The following is a 21,586-nucleotide window of genomic DNA, read 5'->3' as shown; positions in this document are numbered from 1 at the left end:
GCAATAGATCGAACCAATTCACGCATCAGATTCAACAACCAATTGAAAAAGAGGAACAAAGCTCAATTCCATCAGGATTAATTCTAGGGTTTCCACAGCAGCTACGTAAATGGGGGAAGAAGAAAAAGAGGATTGTTTTGTTCCCCACCTTGTTGATGAAAAGGCAAAGAGGGACGTGACGTCCGTAGATGAAAAAGATTTGACAAAGGGGCGGGCAAATTGAGAAATTGAGAGAAGAAAGGAGGTAGAGGCAGGCTGAAGAAAAAACTGGGATGGGGGAGGTGATTAGACAGGATATAACATAACTCCAAATTACTGAGGACATAAATAGAAAGGTGTGGAAGTCAAGAATTAGGGTAGAATGCTAGTATATAGCCAAGTGTTGTCCCCTATTTTTAGATGGGAGAGACAAGCGCTAGCCACATCCCCCCCCAATAGCCTTATTAGTAGTAGTATCTAGTAATCACGTAGTTTCCTATGCTCCAAGGTGTTCTACAATCTATTGCTTCATTTGCTTTCTTTCTATCCTGATATTTTTGTTGTCATATTTCCTTGCAACCTTGCTTTGATTACCTTCTTGTTTGAGCTGAGGATGTATTGAAAAGAACCTCTCTGCCCCGCAAAGATAGAACTAAGGTCCGCGTACATCCTATCCTCCCCAGACCCCACTTGTGTGACTACACTGGCTATGTTGTAATTATTGTAGACATTACATACATAAATGTACTTTATTAATAAAAAATGATATTGTGAATATAAAAAATCATAAACTATTCTAGACCAAATTAATAGCAACACTCACAGTACATATTAGTATTTCATGCTTAAAGTAAAACCAGTACACACATTTTGATTAGTTCTCAATGATACAATTAAACAAATCAATGGTGAAAACTCGTTCGCTAAAAGAAAAAGATACGTAATTAGGTCAAATTTGAGTATAAAGATCATTACCATTGTTAAGAATTCATCACCAATTTAATTATTTAAGTAAGATAAATCAAGAAAAATCTAGAATATTTCGGAGTTGTAGAGAATGGAAGGAAGATCTCTAGAATGAGTATTCTAGAGAGAATAGTCTTAAAATGTTCTAGAAAAGGTAGTTCTAGACAAAGATAGCTAGAAATATTCTAGAAGAGAGTAGTATGTATCTCTATAGATTCTTCCATCACCTCCTATAAATAGAAGTGGTCCATTTGAGTTGTAACCAAGTAAGCAAGCAAGTAAGTAAGAAAGCAAGCGAGCAAACAAGTGTGTGCTCAAGTAAAGAGTGTTGCTGAAGCAAGCAACAAGTGTGATAAAGATTGTAAGACTAAAGCGGGTCCTTACTTTGATATAATAAAATCAAGTTGTGAGAAGTCAATTGTGCCCATCGTCTCAAACAATATTCAACAAGTGGTATCAGAGCCTTGTGGATAAGACCGAGGTAGTAAAGAAGATCTTAGAAGCTATTGTCATAGGCTACAAGTCGTGAGGCACTTATCAATGGCAGATTTCGCAAGCACTCTCAATAACGTTGAGAAGCTCAACACAAGCAACTACGGATCATGGAGCAGAGAATGCAATATTACTTTCTCGGCTAGGAATTATGGGATATCATCAGTGGATCAAACACCACACCACCAATAAATGTTGAAGCAGCAAAAAGGTAGAAGGTCAAAGCTGGAAAGGCCACGTATGCTCTCACTGTAACCATCGAGGATGAGTTCCTACAACAAATTAAGAATGCCAAGGCACCCCAAGAAGATTGGGAAATCTTGACATCGATTTTTACAAAGAAAAATGATGCGAGATTACAAAGACTTGAAAATGAACTTTTGTCGATCTCTCAACGGAATATGACGATCAGTCAATACTTCTCAAAGGTAAAATCTTTATCTGATGAAATATCAAAATTAGATTCAGAGAATGCTATCACAGAGACAAGAATGAGGAGAATCATTGTTCTTAGTCTAAGGCCGGAATGCAAAGGCATAATTACAGCTACACGGGGATGGGCCACAGAACCAACTTTATCTGAGTTGGAAAATTTGTTGGCAAGTGAAGAAGATTTGGAGAAGCCATTATAAAGTCTCACTATAAAAGACGAAGATAAGGCGCTTTTCAACAAAAGGCAAGACTATCAAAAAAAGAGAAGCTCGCGGCCAGGGAGAGACAAAAAGAATCAACATCAAAGAACTCAACGACAAAACAAGTAGGCGAAAGGCTTCAACAACCGAAAAATGGAGAAATGCTACAATTGTGGAAAGAAAGGACACTATGCTAGGACTGCTGGTACAGGAAAGCTGAAGGTAATGTAGATACTTCTACTCAAAACAAGAAAGATGAAGAAATTTGGGATTTCGAGACCTCTTATGCAGTTGAAGAAACTAATCAACAAGAGGATCTTGTCATATGTCACCCTAACAAAGAAGAAGAGATTGCACTTGCAATTGTAAATGAGAAATTGGTCGATTATGAACATTATTGGATCGTTGATTCAGGATATTCCAATCACATAACTGGTGATGAGAAAAATCTCATTAACATGAGTGAATGTAAAGACGGTTAAGTAATGGTAACTGCAAATAATTCAAAAATGTCAATAACTCATATTGGCAAGACGGTGTTTGTGTCTCATCATAGCTCGAGACAAGTGGAACTTCAAAATATCTACCATGTTCCAGGTATGAAGAAAAACTTATTATCTGTATCGCAACTAACAGATTCTGGTAATTATGTCTTGTTTGGGCCAAATGACATAAAAGTATATCGAAACTTAAAAGTTACAAGCACACCAATCATGGAAGGAAGAAGATTAGAATCAATCTACGTCATGTCAGCTGAGACAACTTATGTTGAGAAAACTCGAAGTAATGAAACAGCTGATCTGTGGCATACACGTCTTGGGCACATGAGCTACAACAAACTAAAAATCATGATGCAGCAATCAAAATTAAAAGGTCTTCCCAAACTTGAGATTATAGGAGACACTACATGTGTTGGATGTCAATATGGGAAAGCACATCAACTTCCCTATGAAGAATCGAAGTATCAAGCAAAGAAGCAATTGAAGTTAGTACACTCAGACGTGTTTGGACTAGTGAAGCAGTCCTCCATTAGTGGTTACCGTTACATGGTAGCATTCATTGATGACTTCTCATGGTACGTATGGATTTACTAATTAAAAGAGAAATGAGAAGTATTTGAGAAGTTTAAAGAGTTCCAATGTAATGTGGAGAATGATACTGGAAGAAAAATCAAATGTCTCTGTACGGACAATGGGGGAGAATACACGTCACGAGAGTTCAATGATTATCTTAAAAAGTAGATGATAAGACGACAATTAACTTGCCCGAATACGCCACAACAAAATGGAGTGGCTGAAAGAAAAAATAGACATTTGGCAGAGATATGCAAAAGTATGCTACATAGTATGAATGTACCAGCAAGGTTTTGGACAAAATGCATGAAAACTATTGTCCACATCACCAACAGGTTGCAGCAGGAAAGATTGAGATTCATCTCACCATTTGAAAAACTTAAAAAAATGATCCCTATTGTAAGTCACTTTTGAGTTTTTGGTTGTGTGTGTTATGTGTTTGTGCCAAATCATCTCCGCAGCAAATTTGATAAGAAAGTTGTTCGGTGCATCTTTGTTGGATACGAAGAACAAATAGAAGGATAGAAGTGTTGTGACCTTGCCACAAATCGGACATATGTGTCAAGAAATGTGGTATTTGACGAAGCGTCATCTTGGTGGTCCAAAGAAGTCTCCCTGCCAGACTCGATAGCTCTTGAGCAAAAGCTGCAAGATAAGCTCAACGAAGTAGAACAAGGGAACAAGATTGAAACTAACCAGGAGGTATCTCCACAAAAGGAAAAGAAAAGCTTATGGCAAACTGGAGCTTGTGAAACACCAGACGAGTTGCAAGAAGAAAAGTCCAAAAAGGGTCACAATGGCAACTGAGGAGGTCTACTCGACTAAAGCGTCCAAACACCAAGTACATAGATGCAGCATTAATGAGGTGGTTAACATCAAAGAGGCTACTACCTTTGAAGAAGCTTCAAAGAGTAGGGATCAAAATAATCCGACGAAAGTGGAGATCCTCAAAGGGCATGGACGTCATGATGCTTGCAAGGTTTTAGGAACCGCTCACAACAAACGCAAAGAAAAAATTAAGTTGGTGTTTAGGGGGAGTATTAAGAATTCATCACCAACTTAATTATTTACTCAAGATAAATCAAGAAATGTAGAATATTTCGGAGTTGTAGAGAATTGAAGGAAGATCTCTAGAATGAGTATTCTAGAGAGAATAGTCTAAAAATGTTCTAGAAAAGGTAGTTCTAGAAAAAAATAGCTAGAAATATTCTAGTATAGAGTAGTATGTATATCTCTAGATTCTTCTATCACCTCCTATAAATAGAGGTGGTCCATTTTAGTTGTAACTAAGTAAGTATTAAACCAAGTAAGCAAGCAAGTAAGTAAGAAAGCAAGAGAGCAAACAAGTGTAAGTGTGTGCTCAAATAAAGAGTGTTGCTAAAGCAAGCAACAAGTGTGATCAAGATTGTAAGACCGAAGCGAGTCCTTACTTTGATATAATAAAATTCAAGTTGTTAGATGTCGATTGTGCCCGTCGTCTCAAACAATATTCAAGAACCATCCCCTATGAGACCAACAAAGGAGGATACTGCTCGGCACGATGATGCCAGGCATTGGCTTCAATTAACCCACTGCCAACCCTTTCTCCCTCTCTTTTTGTTATCCAGTATGATCTACAAGAAAAAAGTTGAACATTTATATAGGAACAAACTCACTGATTCATTATTTGCTTCATTAATGAAGCTGCTATACTACCGCACATCTGAGAGAAAGTATTACAGCTTTTCATTATTTGCTTTTGTAATCAATATAAAGCAACTGCATTTCATAACATAAAATACAGTTGATGGTGTCTGGAATATGGTCATGGAAATTCGTTGATGGAGTACAAATAAACTTTCATAAAAAATAAATCAATACAAAGAAACTCTCTTTCATAAAAATAAAATTGCTTGAAGGTAATATGTCTATGGATACATAAAGAAAAGGGAACAAATTCTTTTAATTTTCAAATTGAAGGTGAAAATGAATCTTACCCTTCTTTGACTGCTATAGAGAGTATTGTCACACTCAAAGCAAGGATAGGGTGATCCATATCAATTCCATGATGATGTTGCTCATGCACGTGCAGAGGAGTCATTGACTGATTAACAACTTCAGAGGCTGCAGACCACAATCCCTGCAAGAAATGTCTCAAAAAATTTCAAACAATGGGAATATAGACTCCTAGAAATAATGAATACTAGCCATAGATACATACCAGCAAAACATCTAAAGCATGCCATCCTATGCCTCCAGCAGTAGCCAACAGCACACCAGAAATTCCAAGAGCTCAAAGAGTCTCATATTTACCATGACCTGTTCATATGAAAAGTAAAGTCAGATGCAAAACCAGAATTATGATTTGATCAGACAACATAGTGGTTTAATAAGTAATCTAGATGTTGGTACCAAAGCTACAATAGGACAGCACTAGGCAATTAGATTTGAAAGAAACACACAGGTAAAGGAGTAAGGAAAACAGAGAATCAACAGGGTAAAGGAAAAAAGGCATCTGAACAGTAGATCTGCAGAATTGTTACATTTGACTGTCTTTAACTCAAGCACGATCCACTATGTCATGTAAGAAGTTTGTGCGTCAATTAATACTCCATCCTTCCAACGTATATGATATTCTTTCTAATTCAAACTGTTTGACTCTATTTTACTAACAAGTGTATTATATTATACAACTTTAAAATATTGAAATTCATTTACTATAGATATAAACTTTGCTGTAATGATTTATCTATCAAACTAACTTATGAACCATCACTTTGATCTTTTCTTCTACTACAACTAATATATTATATAAGTCAACATTTCAAACTCCTAGCCCCCAATCAAATGTGTCAAACAAAATATAAACGGAAAGAGTACATGTTTCTAGGGCTGTCTGCCTTCCACTAAGACGTAAAGTTGATAAGATTCGTATTCATTGATAAATATAGAAGATATGATATAACATTCATATCATATCAGCTCTATTACAAAATCATATATTGGTTAATTTTATCAATTCAACCACGGGAACGAACGGTCCTCAGTTAACTAAATCTAATTAGGTTGGCAGCTATTACATCCACCTATTACACAAGTAAACACAAGCACAAAATCAAAAGATAAAGCCATGTACAGAAAGTGATGTAAGATCAAAAGAGTTTAAGTGTAGATACAAATTAAGAGTGACCACATGGATGTTCTTTGTCCTTGGGAACCCTTGCAGCTTGAAAGGACAGCAATGACACACCACACAGAACCTGCAAAGGCCATAACAAAGCATTAGAAGTAGCTCATAGTGGCTCAACACTACAGAGGCAGAATTTGTGGCTGCAATAGCAGCAGTGAATCAAGTGTTGTGGTTTAGGTATTTTTTTCATGATAATCAATGAAGTAGCTCATTGTGGCTCAATCCACTACAGAGGCAGAATTTGTGGCTGCAATAGCAGCAGTGACTCAAGTGTTGTGGTTGAGGAAAATATTGGTTGATATGCATATGAATCAAACAAAAGGAACTGAAGTATATGTGGGCAACCAATTTGCGATTGCAATTTCTCACAATCCTGTATTTCATGGTAAACCTAAACACTTCAATATCAAGCTTTTCTTCATAAGAGAAATGCGAAAAAATGGTGATGTGAGTTTTCTCTATTGCAAAAATGAGGAGCAGCAGGCTTATATCTTCACCGAGCCTTTACCAGGCAACAAATTTAACTTCTCATGGAAAACCTTGGAGTTTGCAGGTCTTAAAGCAAAGAGTGTTACAAAAATGCATAAAAACTGCAACAGTCTAAGTTCGCTGAAATCTGTGTAGCAGTTTTATCCCTAATTCTTAGGAGTTGTTTTTATTTATTTCAGTTGAGATTGTGAACTCTATTAATTAGTCTAGAATTTATAATGAAGTATCCAGTTTGCTTTCATCAATAACTTTTTTGCTGGTTTATCAAGTTCTATCAAACTTATGTTCGACTTGTTTAATAGAAAGTAAAACCAGATTTTATGTTGTTCATTTTCTGGAAACTCACAACCTCTATTGTCAAATGGTCAAGAGATGCAAGCGGAACAAATTTCGCGTTCATTTTTATAGATTAAAGTTAGATAAACAATAAACATCAATAGATACGTCACACATACCACATCGGAGATAGAATGAACCGCATCAGCAATAATGGCGGTGCTTCCACATACTTAATCTGTAAAAGCTTTTCTGGCGGCAAGGCCAATATCAGCAGCAAGTCCAAGCCAGAAAATCCTCTCTCCGTCATACCGGAGCGGACGTCATGATGGACATGAAGATGAGAATATGAATCGCCCGTCTGCCATCTATTGTGAAGCATGAAACTCGGATTCACAACATGTGTAGTTGAATCATCATCACCGAATTAGAAACTCGGAGATACATATAGTGATATAGAGGAGTGAAATCGTAATTGTGCCTACTGATAGTTGGTGATATTGAGTAGGTTTTTCGTATTCGATTTAGACTGCTTGTGATGAATCTAGCTACCATATTTAGAGATTCTTCAGCTGGATCAAATTGGAGAGTTGCTCCGACTACTGTTGAAGTTTTCCGATGAAGAAATGATGTGAAACGCCGGCGAGTAGTTGTAATTGGTCAAGTACTGATTTTCGCCGTTGAGAATTAGTCGTTAGCATGAGCAACAGAGCAAGAGAGAATCAGATACTTCGCCAGTTATAGCCTATAGAAGATACTAGGAACTGTAACTAATAAGTTCCCTAAAGTTTATTCAAATATAACTTTAAAAAAATCATGAACTTCATTTTCATCCGCCAATAATAAAGTATAAATTTGCCACATAAACTAGTACAGAATGAGTATTAATACTACCTTTAGCCTACATTTCAATTTGTTTAACATACGTTCCTTTTTAGTGTGTTTAAAAAAGAATGACACTTATTTTTTAACAACTCTTTAATTTTACGGAAAAGGGTCAAAATTGCCCCTGAACTACGCGAAATAGACCACTTATACCCTCCATTACATTTTGGGATCAAAAACCCCCCCGCTGTTATCCCAAGAGACCACAAATACCCTCAAGAGTTAACACCCCAAATTTTTAGTGACGTGGCAAGCCACATGGGACTAATCCCTCCACTTAAGCATTGCCAACTAAGATTCACCACAAAAGAACTTGACCTTTAGTGGCGACAAAGTTGCCACAAATTCCCAAAATATTGCCACTAAAGGTTATGAGTGATTTTTAGTGGCGACTAAGGCTCCAACAACCATTCGCTAGTAAACCTATTTTTTCAACAAAAAAATATTATAATTAATTTTTGATTGCAACCTAATTTTCTAAAATAAATAACTTGCAATATCAATATTAAAAACATACAATATTATTACGAAAAATCATCAAAATTACTTCTCGATTCAAATCTCCTACTATATAATGCATCATTGTACATTTTATATATTTACATATATCATAAAAATAAAACATGCAGTGTCTTCAAACTCCTACTTAATCGATATCATTTTTTATTTTTTAAAAACAATGAAGAAAAAAACACAAAATTAGAATTTAATGTTAAAAACTTTTAGTGACGATTTTCTAGGCTTTTGTGGAGACTGTTGTTGCCGCTAAAGGTCTAGTTCTTTTGTAGTGAATCCTAGTTGGCAACTGTTGAGGGTATTTGTGGTCTCTTAGGATAACAGCAGGGGCATTTTTTATCCCAAAATTGAAGGAAGGGTATAAGTGGTCTATTTCACATAGTTCAGGGGCAATTTTGACTCTTTTCCGTTAATTTTAAGTTCATAAAAAGTCATCCCGTGTAATATATAACATATAATAATCCCACAAATACAATGCAGGATTTTATCTTGCATTTGATTATCTTGATTAGAGATATTAGGCAGACCTAAAAATATTTATCATAAGTTATTCCATATACATGATGAAATAACTTATTCCAAAATAATTAATCTCGAAATAACTTATTCCCAGCATTTTAAGTAGGGACACAACCAAGACATAGCAATCCCTTGACTAGGATAAATTTCTTCTTCTATTTTTCTAAAGAATCTTGGCATGATCCCAAGTGAACTGAATTCCTATTTTCTATTTTTCTGTTGACAGGTACCAATTGGTAAACAAAATAAAGTGATGTGACATGCTGACATTACAAGTTTACAACCATTTCACGTTGCAAAAATGCAACCCCCTCTGAGAACGTTCTACTCTAATGTAAACACTAATGAATCACTCGTCAAAAGAATCAAATGGCCAGCCGTTTGAAGGTTATCTTCTCCTGTCACCCCACCTCCTATTACCACCATCGTCAGGACCACGATAACCAGAATAATGCTCAGGATTACGCGATGCAGACCAATCAGGTCTGTAGTTGTCTCTCATATTCATCTGAGGTTGTGTGTAATTCCATCTTGCAACCTGTTCCTGACGCCTAACAGGACTATTATCAGGACTCCAAGATTCAAACCCAGCTCCCTCGGAATAGTTGCTGTTTCCTCTCCATGCAGCCTGTTGTAATCCTGGTTCTACATGTCCGGCAACATGTTGATTGTAATTGTTAGGAATGGCATTTTCTTGATAACCCCGATTTAAAGCAGATCCCGGTATAGTCCCCCACATATGTTCAGGTGCATATCCAGGTTGCGCCTGTGTTTGTAGTTGTGGCCTTTGTGGTGTCATCTGAGGTGCATGTAGGCTAATAGTTCTTTGTTGTACATTAGCTATAGGAATTTGCGAAGATCGAATATTACCATATGTTTCACCTTGGATTCTTGCTGTTGCTGCTGCAGTGGCACTCTGTTGATTGTATTCTGTCAATCCAAAGGGAGTGTAATTATTTCTATTTACTGCTGGTTCTGAGGCGGCGGATAATTGTGAATGCATAGGATTTGCAAGGACTGTCTGGTTTATACTAGGATTTAGTGGAGATGGTCGATGATCATTTCCATAAGACCCTGCAGCTGCTTGAAGCAGTGCCAACTGTTGGGCTAACTGTGGCGCAAGGGGGACCTGTTGATGCACCAAACTGCTAGCTTGAAGCATTTCCTGCGAATGGACCAACGCGGCGTGTTGATGTACACCATTTGCTTCTGGAACCACCATTGAACTTCTCTGCGAGAAAGGGTTTTTAGCAAAGTTCTGCATCGACAATCCACTCTGCATGAAAGACCAAAAAAAATAAGTTGAAAAAAATTAGAGCCCGTTTCAGAAAAGTACTAAGATGCCAAGAAGATAGTATAGCACAACAATTAACCCACGATATTAGTTAAGTATTTTACTTTACTTTTCATGAATATGTGAAACATCTTTGTTTGTGTTAGGGGGACCTCGAACTAAGCGGAGATTCTCAAAGTACAGTGCTAACTAGGAAGACAACTTGTATTTACCAACGTGATTCAGAATGCAGGCTTCATTTGCTTTTATGATTAAAAAAGTTTATTTGTTTTATTTGTTTCTCGTCTATTTGTCTGGAAAATCTAAACGAGAAGTGGAGAAAAAAAAATGGGAAAGAGAGGAGAGGAGACAACTGAGGAAGAAAGCCCCGCCCAAATTCCATAATAGTTAAAATCTGTACAAAATGTGACTAAATAACGCACCGTTCCAGGATCACTGGAAGGAGTGGGGGATGGAAGAGAAACTTCAACTTTCTTCTCAGCGTCTCTGGCTAAATTTGTTTGAATGCTCAGTGAATTCCTCCCATCGGCTTTGATCGAATCAAGCAGCTTTACAATTTGCTCACTGGACAAGTTTCCACCTTGGCCAGAAGTCAAAGCATAAACCAGCTCTGGATGTTTTAGCAGTATAGCAAGCAACTCTACATCAGGTTCTGCTGTAGTTGCAATGCCATTTGATGTGCTGGCTAATGCAGCAGCTTCAGTTTCTCTGTCCTCCTGCGGCAAAACACCTGTTTCAGCACCTTCTGCATCTGGTAATTGCTCAAGCGGGAGTTCTGTGGTTAATGTGTCATCAGGGTCCATTTCACGGTCCCAAGGTTCCTTGGGATTCAATGGAATTTCCTGGACTGTCCTGTAAATAATTTCCCTCTCTCGACGGATTCTCTTATTCTGAACGTCGACTTCTTTACTCTCACCCCCAGCACAAACCTTCCATGCATCGCTGGGCTGCATTTCTGCATCAAACAGAAAAGGTTGAATAAGGATGACCATTGACAGACAAGAGTTCAAACTTTTGCATGCGTACATTATCTCCCAACAAGATACTAGCAGCTGTGGACTATTCAAATTTGTTAAACCACAAGGCAACAATTACCACTTAGAAATGTTGTTTTTAAAAGTTATTTGCAACTTCAGACACAGTAAGACATACTGAAAAGTAACAAAACTGGTGATTACACAGCTATTTTTTATCCTCAAAATGAAAATGATGTCTGCAATTTTCCATCCTGGATTTTCTACACATCGAGCCGGGAACTGAAAGGAGGAGGGGAGGGTAGAAGGGCCAGTATTATATGAGTATCAACGTTGAATAACCGGACCCAACAACACACGGTAAACTGGTCAAGACCTTGAGCTACATAAAAGAGCTGCTGTTTGTCAACCCTATTTTTGTCTCCGCAAAGATAATAAAACAAAATAATCACATGACATCCAACATCAAAAGGATAACCATGTCCGTACCACCATTAACATTTGATTGTTTTCCCTGTCCACAGTTTTGGAGCTCAACAAGAAACACCAATCCAACATCAAACTACAATTTTGTTAAGCTTCAAATTTGGAGTTGGCCTGTTGGAATCATGTGCATGGAAGAAGTTTGTTGGATGTTAGTATTGCTGCCTACATATGCAGAAGACAGATTGCATTTGGCCTTCAGAAACGTACATCTACAGGCAGCACCTACATGTTGCTTTTATGAGTTTATTTACACCTTTTCTTTGCTACAGTGTGCTGACGTTGTTTGTGGGGTGTGCGCGGGGAGGGGGATAAGGAACTGACACTGCAAATATCCTATCTCTACAATTCAGACCCACAAGAAAGATCTTATAATCTGCCGCAACCGTTGTTATTAGTCTGTTGAATGCCACCCCACGGGGGAATGTGGTTGGGGTTAGTCATTCTCTGCAGATCAACAAATCTCATAAATCCATCCTGCTTTCAAATTTTCTTTTTGGAGAAAGAACCCACCCACCCCTCACGCCAATCTCTAATATGATCTTTTGATATCTAACCAGTATATAAAAAGTACAACAACAAACCCAATGTAATCCCACAAATGAAAGCTAAGGAGGGTAAAGTTGTTTTTGATAGACAAGGTAAGAAACTTATCAATGAATTACATAAAATTTCATCATCCCAAAATTTTCCTTCATGCGTTCTGTGATTGGGTGAAGGTGAGGAAGAGTTCAACAGCAAGAGCTGATGAAAGGGAACAGTCATTGATGACAGTAAGGCAGCTATAGGAAGAGCAGGCAATTACTTGTTCCCGCCTTTAAAGAAGACATTTTCTTTTCTAAGGTGCTCACTGTACAGAGAAAAACGTTTTAGATGAAAATACTTTTTGTGAAAAACATCTTTAAGTCAGGTCACCATTTTTTAGATCATCTCCAATGTTTGTGGGTATAATAATAGATAGTCGTAGTAATCGTGCGATGTGCAAGACTGCAAGGTATGCTATTAGTGTTTTGACGATATCTTTTAGAATTAGATACTGAAATTATATCTGACAGATCGTTTGGTTAAGAATAAGAAAAGTATCAATATGGTGTATTAGTAATGCTGGGACATGGTATTACTTATGCAGAATTATACGTGCATAACTCACCTCCAAACCAACTACCAAACTACACTTAGTGTTGATTGAATGGTAGAATATTTTGTAAAGAAAAATAAACCCATTAGGCATAAGATATTTTCCACGATTGAATGCAATTAAGCACTACAAAATATTTTCCTTGACTACAACATTTTTTGCGAATATCTTTCCCATCAGTGTCAAACACACCTATATCATAACCATTTTCATCAACAAAAAAAAAATTCAAATCCAAAACAATAGAAAAATAGGAACACACATTTGGCTTCATTAACATGTCGTGCCAAACTAGCTTCAGTGTTTGACCAAACTAAAATTCTGATAGATGATAACACCCTGTAATAATATTACATTCTCTAAGGATCGCCTAGTCTACTGAACAAGCATAGATAGTCCAGAGATAAATTTAGTAGTGCCTTATTCCTTGTTTGGATACTAGTCTTGGGATAAGTTATGCCGAAATTAGCAATTAGTACCGGAATAGATTATCCCTACTGGAGGGTGGAACAGTACCGGAATCAGTTATTCCGAGATAAAAAAGGACAAAAATACCCATGAGGTCCCTCAAACCCTTTTTCAACTAATAAGTTGAAGGGTATTTTTGTAAACAATTAACTTAAAAATTATGCAATGCATGTTATTTGTAATACAAAAAAATTGAACAGTCAATAAGAAATTATACCAGGATAACTAATAGAGCCATAACTAATCCCAACATAACTAACACAAACGAACCCTAAAAATTTTGCAGGACAATGGGTAGTTATGGTAAGGGCTGATAATAGTCTGTAGATGTAAAACTAGAAGAGAGTAAAATTCTAAAGATAGAAAGGGTATCACAGCAGAAAATTACTTGTTTTTATCCTTTAGTGTAAACCATTGTCCACAATTTTTAGTGTAAACCATTTTCCACAAAAATTTTAGTGTAAACCATTGTCCACAAATTTTAAAACAAACAAACAGAGAAAACAAAAAATTACTGAACTCCATACTGTTGAGCCTTTTGTAAAGAGCATATGGCAATGAAGAGTCAAAAGTATAAAAGATTATGAGGTACAGTATATTCCCACTTAATTTATCGTGTTCTGGCCTCTCATACTGATCATCTATAAAAGCACACTATAAGCGGTTAACTCAAAAAATAGATTGATATCTTCCCAAGACAGGTCTCCCATAAAAGTACCATTAACCTTTACTCCACTGCTTCTTTTTCTGATTATTCCTGTCTGATTGATTTTAAGCATAATGTGGAACGTTTTCATCTGTGTCAGGCAAAAAGTTTCCCTTTACTTGCAAGTAGGATTTCCTTCACAATGAGAAGGCACACTTGGCAATCAACTGCTCCACAGAAAACCCATAACTTCCAAGAGATTTTCGAAATACACAACAATAAAAACCAAATGGAAACAGTTGCTTATTATGATTAAAAGATCAAGACCTCACTCCTAAGATGCCCAATTGATAGTTTAACAATGAAAACTAACAGTTCGCTTCAGAGATATTTCTAGAGTTGAGCTAGTAGTTTTACTAAGCCACATCTATATTTCCCCAGTAAATAGTTCCTAGAATAATGAACTTATGGAAGACAACAGAAATCTGATCGTCTTTAGCTCGACTACCATGAAAATATAATTTGAGAGCAAAGCTCAAAAAAAAATTATTTTCCTTCTCTTTTCTTTTTTCTGACAAGTTGAAGACCATGCTAACCATATTGTATGGCAAGTTAGAGACCAAGGCTGAGTTGCTAACTACTTTACTAGAGACGATTCTCACAGTTGAATCCTGTGTTTTACTCACTCCCGTCCCAATTTATGTGGCACCATTTCACTTGGCACAAAGTTTAAGAAAGAAACGAAAATTTCTGAAATGTGTGGTCTAAACCTTGACCATTTGTGTGGCTATAAATCATGTCAAAAGGGTAAAAGGAAAATTTTAAAGTTAAATAGTTTCTAATTATAGAAAGGTGACATTCTTTTTCTTTTTTTTTGATAACCGAGAAATTCGTCTGTGACCCGCCCTTTGGACCAATCACAGCCTTCTAAACTCGGTGGATAATGGGCCCGCCCCTCTACCCTTCTCCACTTAAATACCGGGCTTCGCTTTGCATGGTGTGGGGCTTGAACCTGCGACCTAAGCCACGAATCCTCCACCTTTTGCCACTTGAGCTAGGCCTTGGGGGCAGGTGACATTCTTTTTTAAACAGACTAAAAGGGAAAGTGTGTTACATAAATTGGGACAGAGAAAGCAAAAAGAATAATGAAGGGAATTGTGGAGAAAAAATTGAGCAATAATATTAGACAAGATGGGTGAGACTGCCTTTTCAACCTATTAAAAAAACTAATGTTCCTCCTTTACTGAAATCTACAGATTAACAAGAACAGTCTTTCAGCAACAACAACAGCAAATTTACCTGGTGGTTTCCACCAAGGAATCTGCATTTTCTTGCACCTTTTCGATGGAGGTTCCTCTACGTCAAAACTCAACTTGAGATGATTTTCCAGCTGATTGGGCCCATTAGAGGCAACACTATTGAGCTTTTCACATTCCTCAACTTTAGGCCGATCTTGCAATTTTGGAGCTCCAAGCAAGATACCATTTGATGAAGAGGTAATTCCATTTGGAGCTTGAGGCTTCACCCGAGAACTCTCATCATTATTAGTTTTCCCATATTTACTCTGCATAAACTGTGCACGCATTTTTGCTTTTTGGATATCATCTGCTGAGAGTGGGCGGCCTTGAGTTGCAGGTGCTGGTCTTCCTAGGCTTCTTCCCGTTGTTCTTTGGCTTGGTTGTTCCATTAGCTGAACTTTTCTGCGCTCTCGAGTTTCTGAAGTAGTTAAGGGATTCTATGCTAGTGTAAGAAATCAGAGAAGGAGAGGAAAAACCATAGCTATTTTCCCTACCATGCTCAAATCTATTTGATGAGTATGTCCCTACGGAAACTTCTGAATACCAATGATTTCAAAGCATGGAAATATATGAGAGATCAAAATTTCTTCCAATTATTGTCCACGGAACGAGGAGCCATCATTCAATCGAGATAAATGAAGACCTTAGACTGAAAGTTATTGACAAATTGAATTAACCATAGGGGAATATAAGGATACTAGTCACCAAAGCTCCTTTAAGCCTCTTGTTAGAGTCATCTGAAGATGCCATAAGCAATTTAACTGGATGTGGAGAATCCAACTTCCTGAAAGAGAGGTGTGTGCTTAGAAATTCATCAACAATTACAAAAAGCAAGGTAGTAAGAACACACCAGACCTTGAATTCTCTGAAGTCCCACAGAGGTTTGCATGAGCTTCTTCCTAAAATACCAAACAGAAGGAAAATGATACAGTAAGAATAGAAAATCCGCTCTTCTTTTTTATTCAAAAAACAGCATCTTCTAAACCAAATACATTTAAGTACGCATTAACTTACAACATCCTCAATTTTTGAGTTCCATATTTCATCGCCCACAACTTCGCTAATGCTGCAAATAGCAACAAATGTGTTGATAAATGAGAAAAGTCGATCAGGTGTTTTTGAGGCACGACCTAAGCTTACCTCTGCTGCAATAACAACTCATCATGCATATCACTAGCAGATTTAATCCCATTACGTTTCTTCATAGCCTGGCTCTTTGCAAATATCTTGCTCCATCTTGCAAGCAAAATTCTTGCCCTGTTTGAGATATCTGATCTTCAAATCAGATGAATGAGATCCAAAATACTGATGGAGCTAAAGAAGGATTTCTCTCTCTCAACTACCCATCCACCCCCCTCCCCTTCCCAAAAAATATAAGTATAGTGCAGTACAGAAGCCAGCTATCATGAAAATACAATATAAACCCCACCGAAATAGCAAATTACTCTGACCGGCTGATACAAATAAAAGCTAATGGTACGACATCTATTTTAGTAGTCTCTTCTTATCTAACAAATTTTATATTGCTGATGCAGTCTAGAAACAAACATATTTATTCGATGATGTTTTCCATTGTCTCTCAGAATATGATCAGTTAAAGTATCAAATCAGGATCATTAAAAAATTCACACATCGAAATTCCAAAAGTTCATCTGAAGTAAAGAAAGATATAGTTGAATGTATTGCCAGTGCAATAGTTTCCAAGAACACTGTCCTTATTTGACAGCAAAAACACAACAGATCGTCTGAGATAACGAAATATTGAAAATGATTACATTGTCAGCACAGTGATTTCTGAAGTAATGTCCTAATATGACATGCCAAATACGCATAATTCTTCAGAGCAGCACTATGTAATGTGTGATTCACTGAGTAAATAGTTCAGTAGAGATGCCACTGCTAGTATAAAAAGCTGTGCTGACTTTGATTGACATGTTTCCTAAATATCCAACTAAGTTTCAGGAAATTCTGTAATGCGGCACAATATCAATAACACTCTAGCTTCAGACAAGCTACCAGATATGTATAAGCCCTGAAGATGAGCAGTTTAAGTTTTTTAATGTCTTTTTAGCACAAAGATACCTAAAGATAAAATAAGGAGTTGTTGAATGCAAGGACAACACACCTGGAGTCCGATAAAATCGCAGACTGTTAACACTCTGCAGTATAGCAGACATATGTCCAGGAAATGCTTTGTGTAAAGGAAGATGGCATAGTACCTGATTACCAAGCAACCATTAGAACAACAATATTCTGGCAGAAAAAATGACATTATGGGCCAATGATCTAAAATTAAAGGATCAATATGGACCTTCAGGATGAGATGAAGAATGCTGGTTTGCTCTTCTCCAGCTGCTTCACTCAACCATGCAGATAAGATCATTACACCCCCTTTAGTTAAAAACCTATAAATATGTTATTAAGAAAACAAATTATATTAGAAAAGGAGTACACTAGAATACAATTTAAATTCAACGACCATAACTCTCACGTACCAATATAGCACAGAGGGGTTTTGTAATTCCAAGATCCAGTCCATCAGCTTAACCCTCCCAGAAAAGGTTTCTTCCTTACACATTAAAGTAAGGATATTATCAACAAAATGTCTATCCCTCTCCTCCATGGCAGTTAGGACCTCATCTTGTGTCGAACAAGATGGCCCCTCCTCTGTACAGATTGGAACCGCACTGTCTAGGGGAACTGGTTCTGTTTGTGAACTAGGATCAGAACTCAATGGAATCGGACAAGACCCTTCAATAGATAAATTGGTTATGATAGGCTTCTCTCTAGACAACCTCAGGAACTTTCTAACTCTTGTGCGCTGAGCTGTAAAGAAGTCCCGAACCTGCAAATGCAAAGATGGTATTCAAACAAACAACGTGAAAGTTGTCAGAGAAGATGAAATCGGAGAATGCACAGATCTTATATCATCTTCCAGCTTAAATTGCATCAGGGATAGCTACTGAATGTCTATGCAGAAGGGATTAAGGAATCTGTCCATACCCAAACCGCCCAAAAAAGCGAAGGAGAAAAGGGAATGTATTTCTAAGGACTAAGGAGCTACATCATCATACAGAAAAAGGTGCATAATTCCAAAATAGCCTGTTCTCAAAAGCACTAGTGTGCTCCTAATATCCAAAATAGCAAAACTGAACTAAAGAAAGATGGTGCAACTAGCATGCAAATGCCACCAACATAAGCTCCTTTCATAGTTTTTAAGACTGACATTCCACGGAAAAATATAAATCTTTTGAACAATCACGAGTCATGAGCATAGGATTATTGCACATCATAGCGAAACAAATGTGAGACACTGAAATTTACAAGTCAAACCATTGATCATGAAAGCAATGAGAGATACTGAGATTTACAAGTCAATTGTCAAACCATTGCTCTTATTGATCTATGATCCTAACCCAATTTCTAGACAAGGAATCCAATCACATTTAAAATAATCGACATTCACAAATGTAGAAAAGTTTTAAACAAAACTCCAGCCAGGTAAAATGGAGAAAGGATTACTAAAAACTGTGGAAAAGGGACGTCACACACCTGTGTGACTGTGACACCAAAAAGAGCACTGATTTCACGCGTTTCCTTCTTGTTGATTGCATCTTTGACAGAGAAAATAGATTGCATATACTTGATTGCCTTGGGGTTTAGGAGATCCCTTGGCCTTTTGCCTGCAACAGATGATGTTAAACTAACAGAATACAAATGGAATCAGAGTAGCTTGCACAAAAATTGAAGAAGTCAAGAGCATCATTTACGCTAATAACTAAAAAGACGCATTACATATAATTTGGATCAAAGCATCACCTTGTAAGAAAAAGATGACAGTAGCAACTTAGCTCGTTAAGCAAGTTCACCTTAAACATCAAGACAAGTAATTCTGGTACATAAAAGCAATGTTGTACTTGGCAACGAAAAAAAAACTACTACTAAAGCAAATAAAAAAAAAAATTAAAATGATACGTAAAAAGCAAATAAAATAAAAAACAAAATGACAAGTTAAAAGCAAATAAAACAGAATAAAATGAAAGAACCACCCAACAAAGGCAACATGTTTCACATAGTATAATCAATGTGCAAAAAATAATATGAGTAACAAATGAACATGTCAATATGACCTACTGTCTTTTCATTCTCAGAAGGGATCCGAGTCAACTAAATTTTTTACTCGACTACACAAGCATCATGATTTTAATTTAGGCCAAGGAGACATACCAATTTTTATTGAAAGAGCTCCAGCAGCCTGCACAACGGAAGAAAAATGAATGAGCCACCAGCAGAAATAAGTTCCCACCAGCAATTGAACTGGAAAGTTAAGGAATTCTTTTCTGTGAAATAAATTCTGCCACACAAACCACACCGGAGATCTTAAATTAATAGAATGTAAATTATGCCAAAAGGTAGCTATTGTTCTTACTATCCTTCTGGATAAACAGAAACTATTAAGACATGCTAGTCCTCAACTCAAAAAAATGGATACACGCTGCTAATCTCCAGTTATTTATCAATCCTTCAACTGTACAACCACATATAGTATGTTACACTTCTGACTTACTTAAACATAAATTCATTACCATTTCTGTACTGTAAAAGGTGAATCTAGTTAACCATAAAACATAATGACCTGTCAACTTAACCAATGCTAGTTCCTACATTTCCTAAAACAATCACTACCAACAAAGTACAAGAGGCAAATTCAGAATTTTAAGAGAAACAAATACTCGAATAAAAAAAAACCTCAGAAAAAACAAAGATTAAGAAAACGAACCATCTCTTGAGAGAGTGGATTGACGCCAGTGAGGTTACATTGTTGTACAACGATGTTTTGGAGCTGATAAATCTGGCTATTGAGGATTTCCTTCTGCGAGTCGAACAAGCTCGAGAACGGCGTCGTAGGACTGGTCAAGGCCAATTGTAATTGATTTTCCATTGTAGACTCCGCCAATCGAAAATTCCGACCGACCTCGAAGCAATAGATCGAACCAATTCACGCATCAGATTCAACAACCAATTGAAGAAGAGGAACAAAGCTCAATTCCATCAGGATTAATTCTAGGGTTTCCACAGCAGCTATGTAAATGGGGGAAGAAGAAGAGGATTGTTTTGTCCCCCAACTGTTTGATGAAACGGTAAAGAGGGACGTGAAGTCCGAAGATGAAAAAGGTTCGATAAGGGGACGGGCAAATTGAGAAATTGAGAGAAGAAAAGAGTGTATGTTAACTGAATTATACCAACAAAAAAATAAAACAGGGGCTGCGCCAGCGTTTTGGGCAAGTTGGATGCAGATGTCCAACTTTAGATGGGCTCGGAACTCATTGTAATCTATTTTGGTTCGATTTAATTTAATTGCTACTATTATTAATTATATATAAATATTTTTTTTTATGTTACTATTACTTGATATATAGTGACCACGTGTCAATTTTTATGAAGTAAAAATTAATATCATTTTGGTGAAATATATTAGTGTAAGTTGAATATATTTTAATAATGTAGTATTGAGGATTTTAATGTGGATGTACTATTATGTGTAAAGCTAAAACAATCAAAAGCTAAAGATTATTGAAATTTTGTTTTCCTTATAATACAAGAAAGATTAGTTAATACTTAATCCTTACGACGAAAGAGATATAATTGAATTATGTGAATTTTATGATAATTATAATATATTTTTAAAAGTTATAGCACGAATAAATTAAAAAAATAGTAATTTTGGCTCTCAAGTTATTATTATATTACAGTTTTGGTTCTTGTGTTATATGACTTAACATATTTGACCTTCTGTTATGAATGGGCCTAGACAAATATTCACAAAGCCGCCCAAAACAGGATTAAGTGGCTATGTGTGGGATCCAGGTTGATAAATAGAGACTTGAGAGAGCAAAATAGTATTATGCAAATTGTTGAGAAAATATCCAAGTCCTCTCATCCCTTTTCTATGAGTTCTTCTTCCCATCCCTTTCTTGTACTTGTGTTCTTCCAATTCTATTTAGTTCTTAAATTCCTTTGTAATTTCAATTACGATTTAGTGAAATAGACTTGTTGGTTGTTTGAATTTGAATTGAGTGGTCTTGTTATTGGGTTTGTTACATTAGTGCTTTCATTGATTTGTCTAACATGGTGGACAATTCACTCACCTCCCTCAAAGAATCTATCCGTGCATTCTGCCAACAGTTCGATTTAATCCAGTCGTCTCCTGTTCTGCCCCATTTAACTCCATCTTGTTCTTGTGTACCGAATTCAGTCTCTCTTCCACGATTTAGTGGTGATAACCCTA

General features: G+C 36.7%; 1 protein-coding gene across 2 annotated transcripts; it reads right to left on the bottom strand.

Moving 5' to 3' along the window:
* Positions 1-9,185: 9,185 nt before the first annotated feature.
* Positions 9,186-20,461, bottom strand: LOC125808283 (homeobox protein LUMINIDEPENDENS-like). Of its 2 annotated transcripts, none has more exons than XM_049488003.1 (13): positions 20,078-20,461; positions 19,525-19,552; positions 18,850-18,980; positions 17,793-18,142; positions 17,609-17,702; positions 17,423-17,516; positions 16,438-16,567; positions 16,312-16,363; positions 16,153-16,196; positions 15,996-16,081; positions 15,299-15,715; positions 10,713-11,245; positions 9,186-10,272 (listed from the first exon to the last, which is right to left on the bottom strand). In XM_049488003.1, the coding sequence occupies exons 1-13, from the start codon at positions 20,237-20,239 to the stop codon at positions 9,385-9,387; spliced, it is 3,009 nt and encodes a 1,002-aa protein (XP_049343960.1). In that variant the 5' UTR covers positions 20,240-20,461; the 3' UTR covers positions 9,186-9,384. The 2 variants fall into 2 exon arrangements, with proteins under 2 accessions (XP_049343960.1, XP_049343961.1); XM_049488004.1 differs by having other exon boundaries at positions 16,315-16,363.
* Between the last annotated feature and the right edge of the window lie 1,125 nt (positions 20,462-21,586).

The sequence above is a fragment of the Solanum verrucosum genome, unplaced genomic scaffold (assembly GCF_900185275.1).
Source record: "Solanum verrucosum unplaced genomic scaffold, falcon-dt-bn FXZP01000234.1, whole genome shotgun sequence".
NCBI classification, from domain to species: Eukaryota; Viridiplantae; Streptophyta; class Magnoliopsida; order Solanales; family Solanaceae; genus Solanum; species Solanum verrucosum.
This window is presented reverse-complemented; position numbering and strand designations above follow the sequence as displayed.

Bases quoted from the DNA above. Each gene is read 5' to 3' on its own strand.
- LOC125808283 (XM_049488003.1), bottom strand. From the start codon at position 20,239: ATGGAAAATCAATTACAATTGGCCTTGACCAGTCCTACGACGCCGTTC. The intron at 16,364-16,437 runs GTAAGCTTAGGT...TGCTATTTGCAG, and splicing joins GAGTTGTTATTGCAGCAGAG to CATTAGCGAAGTTGTGGGCG. The intron at 11,246-15,298 runs GTAAATTTGCTG...TGTTTGATGCAG, and splicing joins TCCTTGGTGGAAACCACCAG to AAATGCAGCCCAGCGATGCA.